The sequence below is a fragment of the Periplaneta americana genome, chromosome 13 (genome assembly GCF_040183065.1).
Source record: "Periplaneta americana isolate PAMFEO1 chromosome 13, P.americana_PAMFEO1_priV1, whole genome shotgun sequence".
Taxonomy (NCBI): domain Eukaryota; kingdom Metazoa; phylum Arthropoda; class Insecta; order Blattodea; family Blattidae; genus Periplaneta; species Periplaneta americana.
Genome location: NC_091129.1, coordinates 62,601,424 through 62,618,052, shown reverse-complemented (window position 1 = coordinate 62,618,052; position 16,629 = coordinate 62,601,424). Strand labels below are relative to the sequence as shown.

Genomic DNA, 16,629 nt, shown 5'->3' with positions numbered 1-16,629 from the left:
TTGCTAACTAATTTACATAATATTATTCTATTAGTAAAACAATGGATGCAAGAACGTAGGAAGGTTGCCTGATTAGCAGTGTACACGGAGAAAATAATTGTGCATTGCTTTCCAGGCAGCTTTCATGTATTATAGAATCCATGCTAGGTAAACTCATAGATCAAAATTATCCGTGAATTATCTTATTTCAGTCAAATTTCTAATAGAATTAAGTTAAAAGGTTTTTGCCTTCACATTATAATAGTGGGAAGGAATTTGTTCTTTTTCATAAAATTAAATGGATACACACTCCACCCTCATTTGTATAGCCTTACCTACTCTAATCTTAAATGTCGTGCTAAGGTAGGATATGTATATCCACAAATGTTTACTCTGATTTCATCTGGCTGTAATATTTCAACAATGAAACTAACTAAATAAATTTTGTTGCAGGTAAACTTGAGCACACATAAAGTTTTCATACTGATATCTTCAGTTTACTGATTTCGTCACCAGGAATGCTGCTGCTGATTTTATTTAAAAAAAAAATCCCAGTTACAGTTCACCGAATGTTTCGGGCACAGTATGGAAAGAACTCACTTGATATCAAGCTCATGGAAGACAAAGCTTTCCGAAACAGGTTCTGTTCATAACGAGGTCAGCAAATTCTTCATGCCTTGGATGATCATCTGGCTTTATCTCCTGGATAATTTGGACTTTGTAAGTAAATAATTTCAAATGTTTGTGTACCATTTTGTGAGCTGTACTCCTTGGCATTTGATGTTCCAGTAAAGCTCTTCTGATTGACTTCTGCAGTGACTGGATGAATGTAATTCGAACTGTCTCAACTCTCTTCTTGGAAACTGATGGTCTGGCACTGCTTTTACCTTTATGAAAGGAATCTCGATTCCATAATGTGCTTTAAACATTAACTGCACTATAACTAGAAATTTTGTTTCTGCTAGCCATAGAACACATTAGGCTTTTTCCTGCACTGAAGCCATTTTTTAAGAAAATCAACAGCTGCACTCTGGTGGCATAATCAGTATACTGAAGATATTAGTATGGTAACTTTATGAGTGCCCAAGTTTACCTGCAACAAAATTTATTTAGTTAGTTTCATTGTTAAAATATAGCCAGATGAAATGAGGGTAAACATATGTGGATACATAGTAAATTATAGTAATGTAAATAATATAAAATTGTAAATACTGTTGCATATGTTATAAAACGAAAATGTCACTATTTAAGTACTCATAAATTTTGTACTTTTATTTTTCTGTCGAGAAAAACTTCAGCATAGAGGAAAATTCCAAATAAAAATATTATGTGAAGTACTGACGGAGTATTTTTAACTTAAAGCTAGTTATTATTTTATATTAACAGATTATTTAATTCAGAGATTTCCCTTCTATGATACAAATATTTATATGCATAAATGAAACATTTTATCATTCAGGCACTACACAAAAGTGCTGGACAGATACAGTAAAACAATAACAATTCGACTTCTTAACATTGATATAATTATGCTTAATCACATCTCAAGTCATTCTTACAACCAAATATGAAACTCGTTCTGTAAAACTGTTATTTTACTTATGACACCAAACAATATCACAGAAACTATCATTGTTCAGGATCACTGTAATAATATATTCATGCAGAAATTACTTACTGAATGACTCATTTTAACTAACATAATACTTAGCAAAGAAGGGCAGCACTGCTACTTACAGACCTGTTACTAAATCTACGTATTACTCTGTAAAAAGATTTATTAAATCTACATACTTAGACTTCAACAAACAAAATTTGATAACACAATCTCAAGGGAAAAAATGGAACTCTCTGCATCAAAATCCACAGTTAATTCCCGATTTACCACGAAAATCGTCTGTAGCTGCATTTAGATTGGCAACAGGCCATGATTGTTTGGCCAAACACCTGCATAGAATTGGAATATATCAGTCCCCTAACTGTCCATTGTGCAACTCAAACCAAGAAATGGATTCGGAACATCTCAAAATCTGTGCTTCAGTGGCTGGTAATGAAAATATCTTTGAAAAATATTGGAGTGCAAGAGGTCAAATGACTTTGTTGTCAAACGCCTGGCATTACAAAACAACAACAACATATATTTTTTTCTGATTCACTATACAAATACACCACACAACACAACACACACATGCAACAGTATCACAATATTATTTACATTGATCAACAGCTTGTACAGTAGTTCTATTGAAATACATTGTTACACATCATTAAACTAATCCAATGACTACATGAAAATACATCAGGCGAAAATGTCTAAAATATAAATTGATCTTGAAAGTCAATCTAATATATTTGTTCATGTATTCACATAAAGGTTTTTGGAATATCAAATTTTTGTTATGTTAACAGTGAAGTGTATCTTCTTCTTGTAAATATTTACTAAGATTTCGTACAGAATATCGAATAAAGATGACTACTTATCTTCAAAACAAAGAATTTCCTCAATAAATACAGATATATCTATTATATTGTGGAAACAAGAAAACCTAAGTACCAACTTTCACTGCTGTTAAATAAAAGTTTTCCTTACACCAAAACAAACCTTAATCCGGATTAAATTATGTGTTCATATGAAAGGTTAGCAAGAGCAAACAAACCACACTAACATTACCACAACTTATATAGGCCTAATGCATTTTTTCTTCAAAGAGAAAATTTAATCTTGGTTCTACATTATCATTAGTATTCTAACGAACATCATGCAGCTATCTATTCACATGTTACCATCAAGAGTTGAGTGGAACGGGCTACAATAACCAAACATAGTGAGATAAAGACTTACTCCAATGTTGGACACACTGCCGCCAGTACTGCTGAATGTGTGTGAACGTGGTGCTAGTCCATAGCCTGGTTTTGGCACGTGACGCAGGGCGCTAACAACTACAACCAACAACACAAGAGCCCCCAACAGAGGGAAATAACACCAGGCTCGGGTTCCCCAATCTCATGCTGTCAACCTTCTGACAATAAAATCCATTAGCCAAAATTATAATCTGAACACTTTTCTAAATGATAATGGTAAAGTTTTACTTTCTACAACTTTTTAGTAAATTTTCTCATTTCATGTATTAATTTATTTACAGAATTACAAAACATCGAGGTACCAATAACAGAAGCAGTACAGACCAAAAAATAGGGTGGAGGAAAGGGGGGAAAATTTTTTAGAAATTTTTACATCTGCAATATTACAAATTCAATAAAACACAGGTTAAATCAGCAAGACAAGCCGTGCAATAATAATGACACAGCTAAATTTCATCACTAATCCACACATTTCATCTTTGGCTATATTTTAATGTCAGAAGGAGACAATCTTGAAGTATCTGAAAATCAAAACTTTGTTATTGGCCACCACCACCCACGCATTGGGAAAGGGCAAGCGAGCAGACAAACAAACTCTGCACGGGAAGGATAAAAGGGTGAGTGATACTCACAGCTAAGCCCGCTGGTCCACCATTGCGTCCTGCTGCGGGCAATGTGGAGGATTTGAGTCCATATCCGGGCTTGGGAGCAGCCCGCAGTGAAGATACCACTACAAACAAACAGCGCACATCAACACAACACTGACTACAGCAATCCACGTTCGCTACCTGGGAAACACATACTCGACCATTTCAACTTTCTTCTAAAGCTGTATAAAGCACCACTTCTCAATGCACTGAAACATGTAATATAAGCCACGTACACTTTCTTACTGGAAAATGTAATATGAAATTATGTTCGAATTTCTTGCATATTTCAACAGTCGCATTACTAATAGTTTGCATAAATAAAATGCAGGTCTTTTTCGAAAACAAATTACTGTATTTTTACTTATAAAGTGCTAATTTACTGTTTAAATGAATATCTTCTAAGTAGTGGCATGAGTGTTTCTAAAATGAATGAGTAAAAAATGTAATTTTAATTAGTCATTATGTTTCATTGTTAAAGTAAAATATTTAAATGCTATAAATTTAGTTTAAAAACTACTTTATGCGAATTTTTATGAAGCTTATTTACTGAAAGTGTATTTAAGAAAGTGCTGCCCACGAAAAAAAAAAAAAACACTACCAGTACCAACAACGAAAACATCTAAAGTAGAAATTCCAATTACACTTGTTTTTAAAGACAGTACGACTTTCATGATTCTTGTAAACTTTCTTTATAAAGCAATTTTCCCAATGTTTTTGTATTTATAGACTAAAGACATTGATTTCTGAGCAACAAGCGAAAACTTCCATCATATTATTAAGTTTTACTAATAATTCAGAATATACTGTGTTCCACATAGAGCAATCGAGAAATAAATGCTCACCATTTAAAATGAGATGAAGATATTGTTTTGATTTACATCTGACAAGATGCAGAAACTGTTCAAGTTTATGCACCAATGGTTTAAAAACAGTTGCATGTTCATGCGCATGCGCACTAACATTTATCGTGGAAACAAGCCTGGCGCCATTCAGTAGACCATTCCATCATTGAACCATTCTCCTTCATCAAGGCGACAATCAAAGGCAATGTGTATCTGGTTTTTCAGCAACAAGGAGAACCCTTGCCTGGCCACCTATATCACCTGACTAGACGCCCATTGACCTCTTTCTGGGGCTTTATGACGAATGTTGTGTACCAACGTGGTACAGTTGACAGTTGGAAAAACTGAGACAACGCCTTATAAATGCAGCTGCACTAATCACTCCACAAATGTTATGGAACACTTGGCAGAAGGTTGAGTACCTTTTGGATGTCTTCAGGGAAGCTTGAGGTGCACACATCGAGTTGCACTGACCATTCTCCGAAACTCTGAGAGTTTTTACATCAAATTGTACAAAAAGTTATGTTATGAAATCATTATTTATACTTTAAATTACAACTTATTTCTCGATCCCTCTAAGCAGGACATAGTATACATTTAAACTGTTATAATTGAAAGAAACTTTGACTAATATATAAAAGTAATGTTAAGAAAAGCTCCTACTCTTGAGTGTCATTGCATGCTACGAGATAAACTAGATTAATGAAAGTTTTCTTTTTGAATACTGGCAGAATATTTATAAATGGTGTAAAAAAGGCCTACCCAAAAGGAAAAGGGAAAGAATTAGGTATCTAAAATTATATACAAAAATTTGCATCCATTCCTGGGTTAAAAAAAAAAACAATAACATTATTTAATTTATTTCCTTATTACTATACACCGAAGTAGTAAATCTCAATTTCTTTTTATAGTGAAAAGAAGATTTGTTAGAATCTACTCATGAAAGTCATACCTGGTGTCTTAGTTTTAACCACAGATATTATACATTTCACTGAATGTTTAATCCAGAGGTGCTCCTACAAACAGTAAAACAACATAGACACATATACATTTCCCACATAGCGAACATGTGGCTTACATGCTTAAGTGCTTAAATCATGCACAAATAAAAACTATATCCATGCATCATAATGTTATGTCTGACATTTGCATGCTGTATCACTCTGTGTGTCATGTGTTGTAAGAAATATAAAATGTGTCGATCAAGTGAGAATGAAAGAGCCAAAAACATATAATCTTGTAACAAACCTTTTCTGTGTAATTAACATGACATTTAGGATTATTGGTCCGTCATGTTATTGCAAAATAATCGTCAGTAACATCGAACATTCTCTATTAATGGCAAGCATAAACTTTTAGTACAAGATAATTTAATTAAAATGTTAAATTTTCCTGTCAAGTATGTATTCTCCCTTTCTCACTTAACAAGAAAACCTGTTCTGCAAGTTTCTCCAAAATCATTACAAATTTATCTACAATCTGGTGGTGGTTATGTAGGAAGTGTATTCATTGTATTTTAGTCAGAACTATAGCCTGTATCTCTACTGCCTTAGTTACACAGCATGAAACTAATATACAACTATATACAATCTACAAATTATATACGAGTTTCTCTAATCAGCTGAGAGATTCCTCTATATAGCACACTTCAGTGTAGAAGAAACATTATCTCCGATCTGTTATATACAATGCATTCCTTTGGGAAATTCATTTAGGATATTTTTTTGTAACATGTAGCTTTGAGTTTGAAACTGAGAACATTATCACGATTATATTCTCACAGCTACTTACTATATTTTTGTATAAATTTTACCATCTTTCTCTCCGCATTATGTACATGAAGAAACTAATAAAAAATAGAGATGTTATGAGAAACCAATTTATTAAGCTCCAACAGTACAATAAAACTATTCCTCATATAAATAACTAAATGCACATTCATATTTAGTATAGGTGTGCATATGTGTGGGAGAAGGTGAGTTATAGAAAAGAAACATTAACAATATCTCACAGATATGTGGGTATTTTTAAAGCTTTACTGAACTGAAGGGGGCAAGTCCTCAAATTTGTGGGTCACATCAACAATTAATTAACATAGTGTAAAACTGTTTAGTAGTCAGTGCATAAAAGGAATATTTAAAAGTCAGTGCATAAAAGGAATATTTAAAAGAAAGATTACGGTTACGTGGAACACTTAAGACATTTATTATTATTATTATTATTATTATTATTTCATAACAGTAATGAGGTAATCTCTGCTGTCGTACGCACAGACGATAGCACTGTTGCGTTATCAAATAACGTAGACTCCGATGGTTTTCAAACTGTCACTCGCAAAAAATTTAAGAAACGAGATCCTAAAGTTGGCACTCTAACTAATAGCAACTTAGAAATAGCTCCAGAGAGAATCAGAACCAAATCTCTTTTTGTTTCTAGATTTAGTCCTAATGTAAACGAGAATAATATTAAGGATTCACTCTTTCATCAACGTAAATTAAGGTCTCTCGAAATAACTAAATTGAAAACAAAATACCAGTCGTATTCCTCTTTTCATATCTCAGTTGATGAGAGGGATTTCGAGTTAATTAATAATTCTAATGTTTGGCCTGCGGGATGCCTCATTGCACCCTTTTTTGGTAAACTTAAACCTGAGCAGCATTTTGCTCCACCAGGTACTTCAGTTGATTCTAGGGTTAATGCCTCTTAATATTATTCTCTAACTCTCAATGCACAGTTCTAATAATCATCTTGAGATATTTTACCAAAATGTTCGTGGTCTTAATACAAAAATTGATGAAATTTTTCAAAATGTAGTAAGTAATAATGATATCATTATCTGTCTTACTGAAACATGGTTATCTGAATCAGTATTAAATACAAACTTATTCCCTAACAATTATACTGTGTTTCGAGCAGATAGAACATATGAGGACACCAATAAAAAAAGAGGTGGGGGTGTCCTAACAGCGATTAACAACCAGTTACCTTTTACCTGTCGGCGATATGATTTAGAAATTATTAATGAATGTCTTTGGATTGAAATTAAAATGGCTGATGGTATTAATTTATTAATTGGAAATCATTACTTCCCACCTGATTTCGGTCATAATCACTTAAAATCTTACCTCAATTTTCTTGAAAAAAACCTTGATACTCATAATTTTAGAATAGTAATTATTGGTGATTTCAATTGTCCTGGTATGGATTGGTCAACTGGTTTTAATCTTAATGATATTCATTACTACTCTAAAATTAAGTCCAGTGATTTATATTCCTCGTCTTGCCTTCTGGGATTAAACCAAATTAATTTTACTGTCTCAAATAAAAATCTACTTGATCTTGTCTTTACTAATATTATTAATAGTACAGTAAAACTAGCCAATCATTCTCTAGTTTTGGAGGATTCTTATCATCCATCTATCTCCATTAATCTTGAAGTGTATTTGTCGCTACCTGATCACTGCCAATCTAGTACCTTCATAAATTATTCTCAAGGTGATTACTTGAAACTCTATTCCACTCTATACAATCATGATTGGAATTCCATATATCAAACTACTGATGTTAACGTTGCTGCTAACGCGTTATCCCAGATTATGAACAAAGCTATTTCTCTTGCTGTTCCTGTCACTTTCGTAAAAAAATCGCACTATCCTAAATGGTTTTCAAATACCTTGCGTATACTTATTAGGAAAAAGAACAAAGCACATAGAAATTTTAAGAAATTCAAAACTGATCACCATTATCAAATTTTTTCCAATTACAGAAAACAAGTTAAAGCTATGATTAAATCTGACAAATTTAAATGGTTACAATCCATTGATGAAAATTTGAAGAATGAACCTAAGAAATTTTGGAAATACGTAGAATCTTTTCGTAAATCCAATAATTATCCCACCGAATTATTAATAAATGGGGTTCACATTACTGATCAGCAAGAAATTGCTAATGCATTTGCTAATCAATTCAAATCGATTCAAAAACAGCCTAATTCTAATCTCTGTTTGTTGGAGTATAATTCTACTGACTTCTTATCCTTACCTAAAATTACAGTTGAAGACGTTTCATTAGCCATAAAAAAGCTTAAATCTAATAAATCAAAGGGCACTGATGGCATTCCTAATTTTATTATTAAGGGATGTTCTAATATTCTAATACCCGTTTTAACCTTTATATTTAATTTAAGTTTATTAACCGGTACATACCCTATGCTTTGGAAAGAAGCATCCGTTATTCCTATCTTTAAGAATGGTAAAAAAAATGTTGTTTCCAATTATAGACCTATTTCAATATTAAACAATTTCTCAAAAATTTTTGAAAAAAATAATCCACAAACATGTTTCATTTTATGTTAAGAATAAAATTAATTCAGCACAACATGGTTTTACTAAAGGTAAATCAACAACTACAAACTTAGTATCCTACCTTAATCTTGTTATGCCTGTTGTTGAAACCCAAGGTCAAATTGACTCAATTTATATCGACTTTAGCAAAGCGTTTGATGTTGTACCTCACAATATTCTGATAAATAAATTAAAAAACTTTGGTCTCTCTTCTAACTACGTGAGCTGGTTTGAAAACTATTTAACTAATAGACAATGTTGTGTTCGTCTTGGTGATTCTCTCTCGGACCCATTTAATTGTTTATGTGGAGTTCCCCAAGGATCTACATTGGGCCCTCTATTATTTTTATTATTTATTGATGACATATGTAAAAGAATAAGTTCAAACTACCTGTTATTTGCTGATGATCTCAAAATCTTTCGCTCAATAAATAGTTCTGCCGATTGCCAAACTCTTCAAAATGATATTAACTCCATTGAACTTTGGTCTGACATTAATAGAATGAAAATTAATGAAACAAAAACTTTTGTCATTTCGTACTCTCGAAAAACTACTTCCATAAAATTTAATTATTCTCTTAATAACGCCTGTATTATTAGGAAAAATTCTATAAAAGATCTTGGTGTACTACTCGATTCTAAATTATACTTTCACGATCATGTTCAATATATTTATAATCATTCAATAAGAATGCTTGGTTTAATAAGGTCTATAACTTATTCTTTTTCTACTCCTGAGTCACAATTAATTCTATACTTTACTTTGGTTCGCTCTAAACTTGAATATGCATCTGTAGCCTGGAATTCCATTACTTCAACCGATTCGGTTAAATTGGAAAATATTCAAAGAAAATTTATTTCCTTATGTGCTTTTCGATATATACCCGATTCCACTGACTTTAACTATGATATTACCTGTAAATATTTTAACTGTTGTAGCCTTTATGCTAGACGTCTAAATCTTGATTATCAATTTTTTTGCAAAGTTATCAAGGGTGATATTGATTGTGAGTCTATCATAAACAATATCAGCCTTCGTATTCCTACAAAAGGTTTAAGATTTCAAAAAATTTTTTATAACCGAAATTCAAAATCACTTTCTCCAGTCTGTAGATGCATAAAATATGCCAATTTGCATGGGCACAATTTAGATCCTTTTAAGGTTTAGTTTCGTTTTGATTATTAGTTTTTACTGTTTGTACTCAATTGTATTCATGTATGTTTTTGTTATTTATGATATTATTTATTTTTGTTTTGCACCTTTGTATCTTCTGTTTGTGTATTGTGCTGAACTATAATTGGCCTCTGGCTGCTGTTCAGCACACAAATATTAATAATAAATAAATAAAATAAATAAATAAAAATAAATTATTATTTAACTTTGTTATTTAATGTCACTGTAATAACTACTACGTTATTTAGTTTTGATAGGATTGGTGATAGTGAGATGTATTTGGCAAGATGAGACAGAGGATTCGCCATAGATTACCTGACATCCTCCTTACGGTTGGGTAAAACCTCGGAAAAACCAGGTAGTCAGGCCAAATGGGAATTGAATCTAATCTAAGCATGAACACAACGCCGAATTGGTAGGCAAGTACCTCAACCAACTGAGCTAAGTTGGTGGCTGACATTTATTATTATTATTATTATTATTATTATTATTATTATTATTATTATTATTATTATTATTATTATTATTGAAAATGTGTCGGTTGTATACGAAAAATTCGATTCACTCCAGATCACATTCAAATTCCTCAGGAGCAGATTTGGAGAGGATGACTTTCTTTCACTTCTTTAAAAAGAAAATGGGCAGTAATAATATAATGCAATTTATTTCCAAAGTTTTTCCTCACCTGGTAGTTTCGACAGGATTAATTTAAGCCAATCTTAGTTCGGATCTAATTATGACTGACAAAGTTTTACACCCTACACATTGGTTAACTTCTATAATAATAATAATAATAATAATAATAATAATAATAATAATAATAATAATAATAATAATAATAATAATAATAATAATAATAATAATAATAATAATAATAATAATAATAATAATAATAATAATAATAATAATAATAATAATAATAATAATAATAATAATAATAATAATAATAATAATAATAATAATAATAATAATAATAATAATAATAATAATAATAATAATAATAATAATAATAATAATAATAATAATAATAATAATAATAATAATAATAATAATAATAATAATAATAATAATAATAATAATAATAATAATAATAATAATAATAATAATAATAATAATAATAATAATAATAATAATAATAATAATAATAATAATAATAATAATAATAATAATAATAATAATAATAATAATAATAATAATAATAATAATAATAATAATAATAATAATAATAATAATAATAATAATAATAATAATAATAATAATAATAATAATAATAATAATAATAATAATAATAATAATAATAATAATAATAATAATAATAATAATAATAATAATAATAATAATAATAATAATAATAATAATAATAATAATAATAATAATAATAATAATAATAATAATAATAATAATAATAATAATAATAATAATAATAATAATAATAATAATAATAATAATAATAATAATAATAATAATAATAATAATAATAATAATAATAATAATAATAATAATAATAATAATAATAATAATAATAATAATAATAATAATAATAATAATAATAATAATAATAATAATAATAATAATAATAATAATAATAATAATAATAATAATAATAATAATAATAATAATAATAATAATAATAATAATAATAATAATAATAATAATAATAATAATAATAATAATAATAATAATAATAATAATAATAATAATAATAATAATAATAATAATAATAATAATAATAATAATAATAATAATAATAATAATAATAATAATAATAATAATAATAATAATAATAATAATAATAATAATAATAATAATAATAATAATAATAATAATAATAATAATAATAATAATAATAATAATAATAATAATAATAATAATAATAATAATAATAATAATAATAATAATAATAATAATAATAATAATAATAATAATAATAATAATAATAATAATAATAATAATAATAATAATAATAATAATAATAATAATAATAATAATAATAATAATAATAATAATAATAATAATAATAATAATAATAATAATAATAATAATAATAATAATAATAATAATAATAATAATAATAATAATAATAATAATAATAATAATAATAATAATAATAATAATAATAATAATAATAATAATAATAATAATAATAATAATAATAATAATAATAATAATAATAATAATAATAATAATAATAATAATAATAATAATAATAATAATAATAATAATAATAATAATAATAATAATAATAATAATAATAATAATAATAATAATAATAATAATAATAATAATAATAATAATAATAATAATAATAATAATAATAATAATAATAATAATAATAATAATAATAATAATAATAATAATAATAATAATAATAATAATAATAATAATAATAATAATAATAATAATAATAATAATAATAATAATAATAATAATAATAATAATAATAATAATAATAATAATAATAATAATAATAATAATAATAATAATAATAATAATAATAATAATAATAATAATAATAATAATAATAATAATAATAATAATAATAATAATAATAATAATAATAATAATAATAATAATAATAATAATAATAATAATAATAATAATAATAATAATAATAATAATAATAATAATAATAATAATAATAATAATAATAATAATAATAATAATAATAATAATAATAATAATAATAATAATAATAATAATAATAATAATAATAATAATAATAATAATAATAATAATAATAATAATAATAATAATAATAATAATAATAATAATAATAATAATAATAATAATAATAATAATAATAATAATAATAATAATAATAATAATAATAATAATAATAATAATAATAATAATAATAATAATAATAATAATAATAATAATAATAATAATAATAATAATAATAATAATAATAATAATAATAATAATAATAATAATAATAATAATAATAATAATAATAATAATAATAATAATAATAATAATAATAATAATAATAATAATAATAATAATAATAATAATAATAATAATAATAATAATAATAATAATAATAATAATAATAATAATAATAATAATAATAATAATAATAATAATAATAATAATAATAATAATAATAATAATAATAATAATAATAATAATAATAATAATAATAATAATAATAATAATAATAATAATAATAATAATAATAATAATAATAATAATAATAATAATAATAATAATAATAATAATAATAATAATAATAATAATAATAATAATAATAATAATAATAATAATAATAATAATAATAATAATAATAATAATAATAATAATAATAATAATAATAATAATAATAATAATAATAATAATAATAATAATAATAATAATAATAATAATAATAATAATAATAATAATAATAATAATAATAATAATAATAATAATAATAATAATAATAATAATAATAATAATAATAATAATAATAATAATAATAATAATAATAATAATAATAATAATAATAATAATAATAATAATAATAATAATAATAATAATAATAATAATAATAATAATAATAATAATAATAATAATAATAATAATAATAATAATAATAATAATAATAATAATAATAATAATAATAATAATAATAATAATAATAATAATAATAATAATAATAATAATAATAATAATAATAATAATAATAATAATAATAATAATAATAATAATAATAATAATAATAATAATAATAATAATAATAATAATAATAATAATAATAATAATAATAATAATAATAATAATAATAATAATAATAATAATAATAATAATAATAATAATAATAATAATAATAATAATAATAATAATAATAATAATAATAATAATAATAATAATAATAATAATAATAATAATAATAATAATAATAATAATAATAATAATAATAATAATAATAATAATAATAATAATAATAATAATAATAATAATAATAATAATAATAATAATAATAATAATAATAATAATAATAATAATAATAATAATAATAATAATAATAATAATAATAATAATAATAATAATAATAATAATAATAATAATAATAATAATAATAATAATAATAATAATAATAATAATAATAATAATAATAATAATAATAATAATAATAATAATAATAATAATAATAATAATAATAATAATAATAATAATAATAATAATAATAATAATAATAATAATAATAATAATAATAATAATAATAATAATAATAATAATAATAATAATAATAATAATAATAATAATAATAATAATAACAATAATAATAACAATAATAATAACAATAATAATAACAATAATAATAACAATAATAATAACAATAATAATAACAATAATAATAACAATAATAATAACAATAATAATAACAATAACAATAACAATAACAATAACAATAACAATAACAATAACAATAACAATAACAATAACAATAACAATAACAATAACAATAACAATAACAATAATAATAACAATAACAATAACAATAACAATAACAATAACAATAACAATAACAATAACAATAACAATAACAATAACAATAACAATAACAATAACAATAACAATAACAATAACAATAACAATAACAATAACAATAACAATAACAATAACAATAACAATAACAATAACAATAACAATAACAATAACAATAACAATAACAATAACAATAATAATAACAATAACAATAATAATAATAATAATAATAACAATAATAATAACAATAATAATAATAATAATAATAATAATAATAATAATAATAATAATAATAATAATAATAATAATAATAATAATAATAATAATAATAATAATAATAATAATAATAATAATAATAATAATAATAATAATAATAATAATAATAATAATAATAATAATAATAATAATAATAATAATAATAATAATAATAATAATAATAATTTATTTATTTATTTAGAATATTAATGTGCGAAACAACAGCACAAGGCCAATTACGGTTTAGCACAGGTACAAAACGAAACAAAACAACAAATGATGATGAGAATGAATGATAGAAAATGGCAATGAGATGAAAATACAATCAATATAATAGTATACATTACTCAATTGACCAAAATGCAACAAAATAAATAGCACAAATAATATTATTAAAATTAGTTCAGTGAGATAATTAAAATGATGGCAATTAAATAAAATGTATTATAAATGAATTAATGAAACCATATAAATGAAGACAGGAATCATATAATTAATATTGTAAGTTATGCAAATGACGAGAATAGTATGATACAAATCTAACAATGGCATAAATAATAAAACTGACATAAAACTCGAAAAGTATATACTACACATTAAATGGATCCAAGTTCAATCCATGCAAATTAGCATATTTAATACATCTGCAGACCGGAGACAGAGATTTAGAATTCCTATTATAAAACAATTTATGAAATCTTAAACCCTTAGCAGGAATACGAAGACTGATATTGCTTATGAAAGATTCACAATCAATATCACCCTTAATGACTTTACAAAAAAATAAATAATCAAGATCCTGACGTCTGGTGAACAAACTACCGCAATTGAAATATTCGCAATTAGTCTCATAGTTATAATCGAAATTTGGTAAAAATCTATAAAAACACAGGGAAATAAATTTTCTTTGAATATTCTCCAATTTAGCCGAGTCAGTGGAAGTAATGGAGTTCCATACAACAGATGCATATTCAAGCTTGGATCTAACCAATGTATAGTATAAAATTAATAAACACATAGGAGTAGAAAAAGAATAAGTTATAGACCTAATTAGACCAAGCATTATTAATGAATGGGTATAAATATATTGCACATGATCATGAAAATATAATTTTGAATCAAGTAGAACACCAAGATCTCTAATACAATCTCTCTTAGTAATTACGACATTACTAAGAGAATAATTAAATTTTTGGGAAATAGTTTTCCGTGAGAAGGAAATAACAAAAGGTTTGGATTGATTAATTTTCATTCCATTTTCAACAGACCATTGTAAAATTGAATTAATGTCATTTTGAAGAATTTGACAATCAGCCGAACTATTAATTTTACGAAAGATTTTGAGATCATCCGCAAATAAAAGGCAGCTAGAACTTATTCTCTTACTTATATCATTTATAAATAATAAAAATAGGAGAGGTCCCAATGTAGACCCTTGAGGAACTCCACATAAACTATTAAATGGAACCGAGAGAGAATTACCTAGTCGAACACAAGACTGTCTATCTGTTAAATAATTTTCAAACCAATTAACGTAGCTAGTGGAGAGACCAAAATTACTTAATTTATTTAATAAAATTTTGTGAGGAACAACATCAAATGCTTTGCTAAAATCAAAATAAATCGAGTCAATTTGACCTTGAGTTTCGACAACAGGCATAATGAGATTGAGATAGGAAACTAAATTAGTAGTAGTAGATTTCCCTCTAGTAAATCCATGTTGAGCCGAATTGATCTTATTTTTGACATAAAATGAAATGTGTTTGTGAATAATTTTTTCAAAAATTTTAGAAAAATTGTTTAGGATAGAAATGGGTCTATAATTAGTAACACTGTTTTTATTACCATTTTTTAAAACTGGAATAATGGATGCTTCCTTCCAAAGTGATGGGTAAATTCCTGTTTTTAAACTAAGATTGAATAAAAATGTTAAAATGGGTATGAAAATATTAGAGCAACCCTTGATTATAAAATTAGGAATGCTATCTGTACCTTTAGATTTATTAGGCTTTAGCTTTTTAATGGCTTTAGTTACATCATCGGATGTAATTTTA

At 24.1% G+C, this 16,629-nt stretch overlaps 1 protein-coding gene across 12 annotated transcripts in view; it reads right to left on the bottom strand.

Moving 5' to 3' along the window:
- The window catches only part of Unc-115a (Uncoordinated 115a), a 609,469-nt gene that overhangs the window by 50,067 nt on the left and 542,773 nt on the right, over positions 1 to 16,629 (bottom strand). For 8 of the 12 annotated variants that reach the window (XM_069843363.1, XM_069843357.1, XM_069843355.1 and 5 more), the window contains one exon: positions 3,474 to 3,571. In XM_069843363.1, coding sequence (XP_069699464.1) covers positions 3,474 to 3,571 — 98 coding nt within the window. Of the gene's footprint in view, positions 1 to 2,821; positions 2,920 to 3,473; positions 3,572 to 16,629 lie in introns of all 12 variants that reach the window. The other 4 variants (XM_069843358.1, XM_069843366.1, XM_069843365.1 and 1 more) reach the window with 2 other exon arrangements.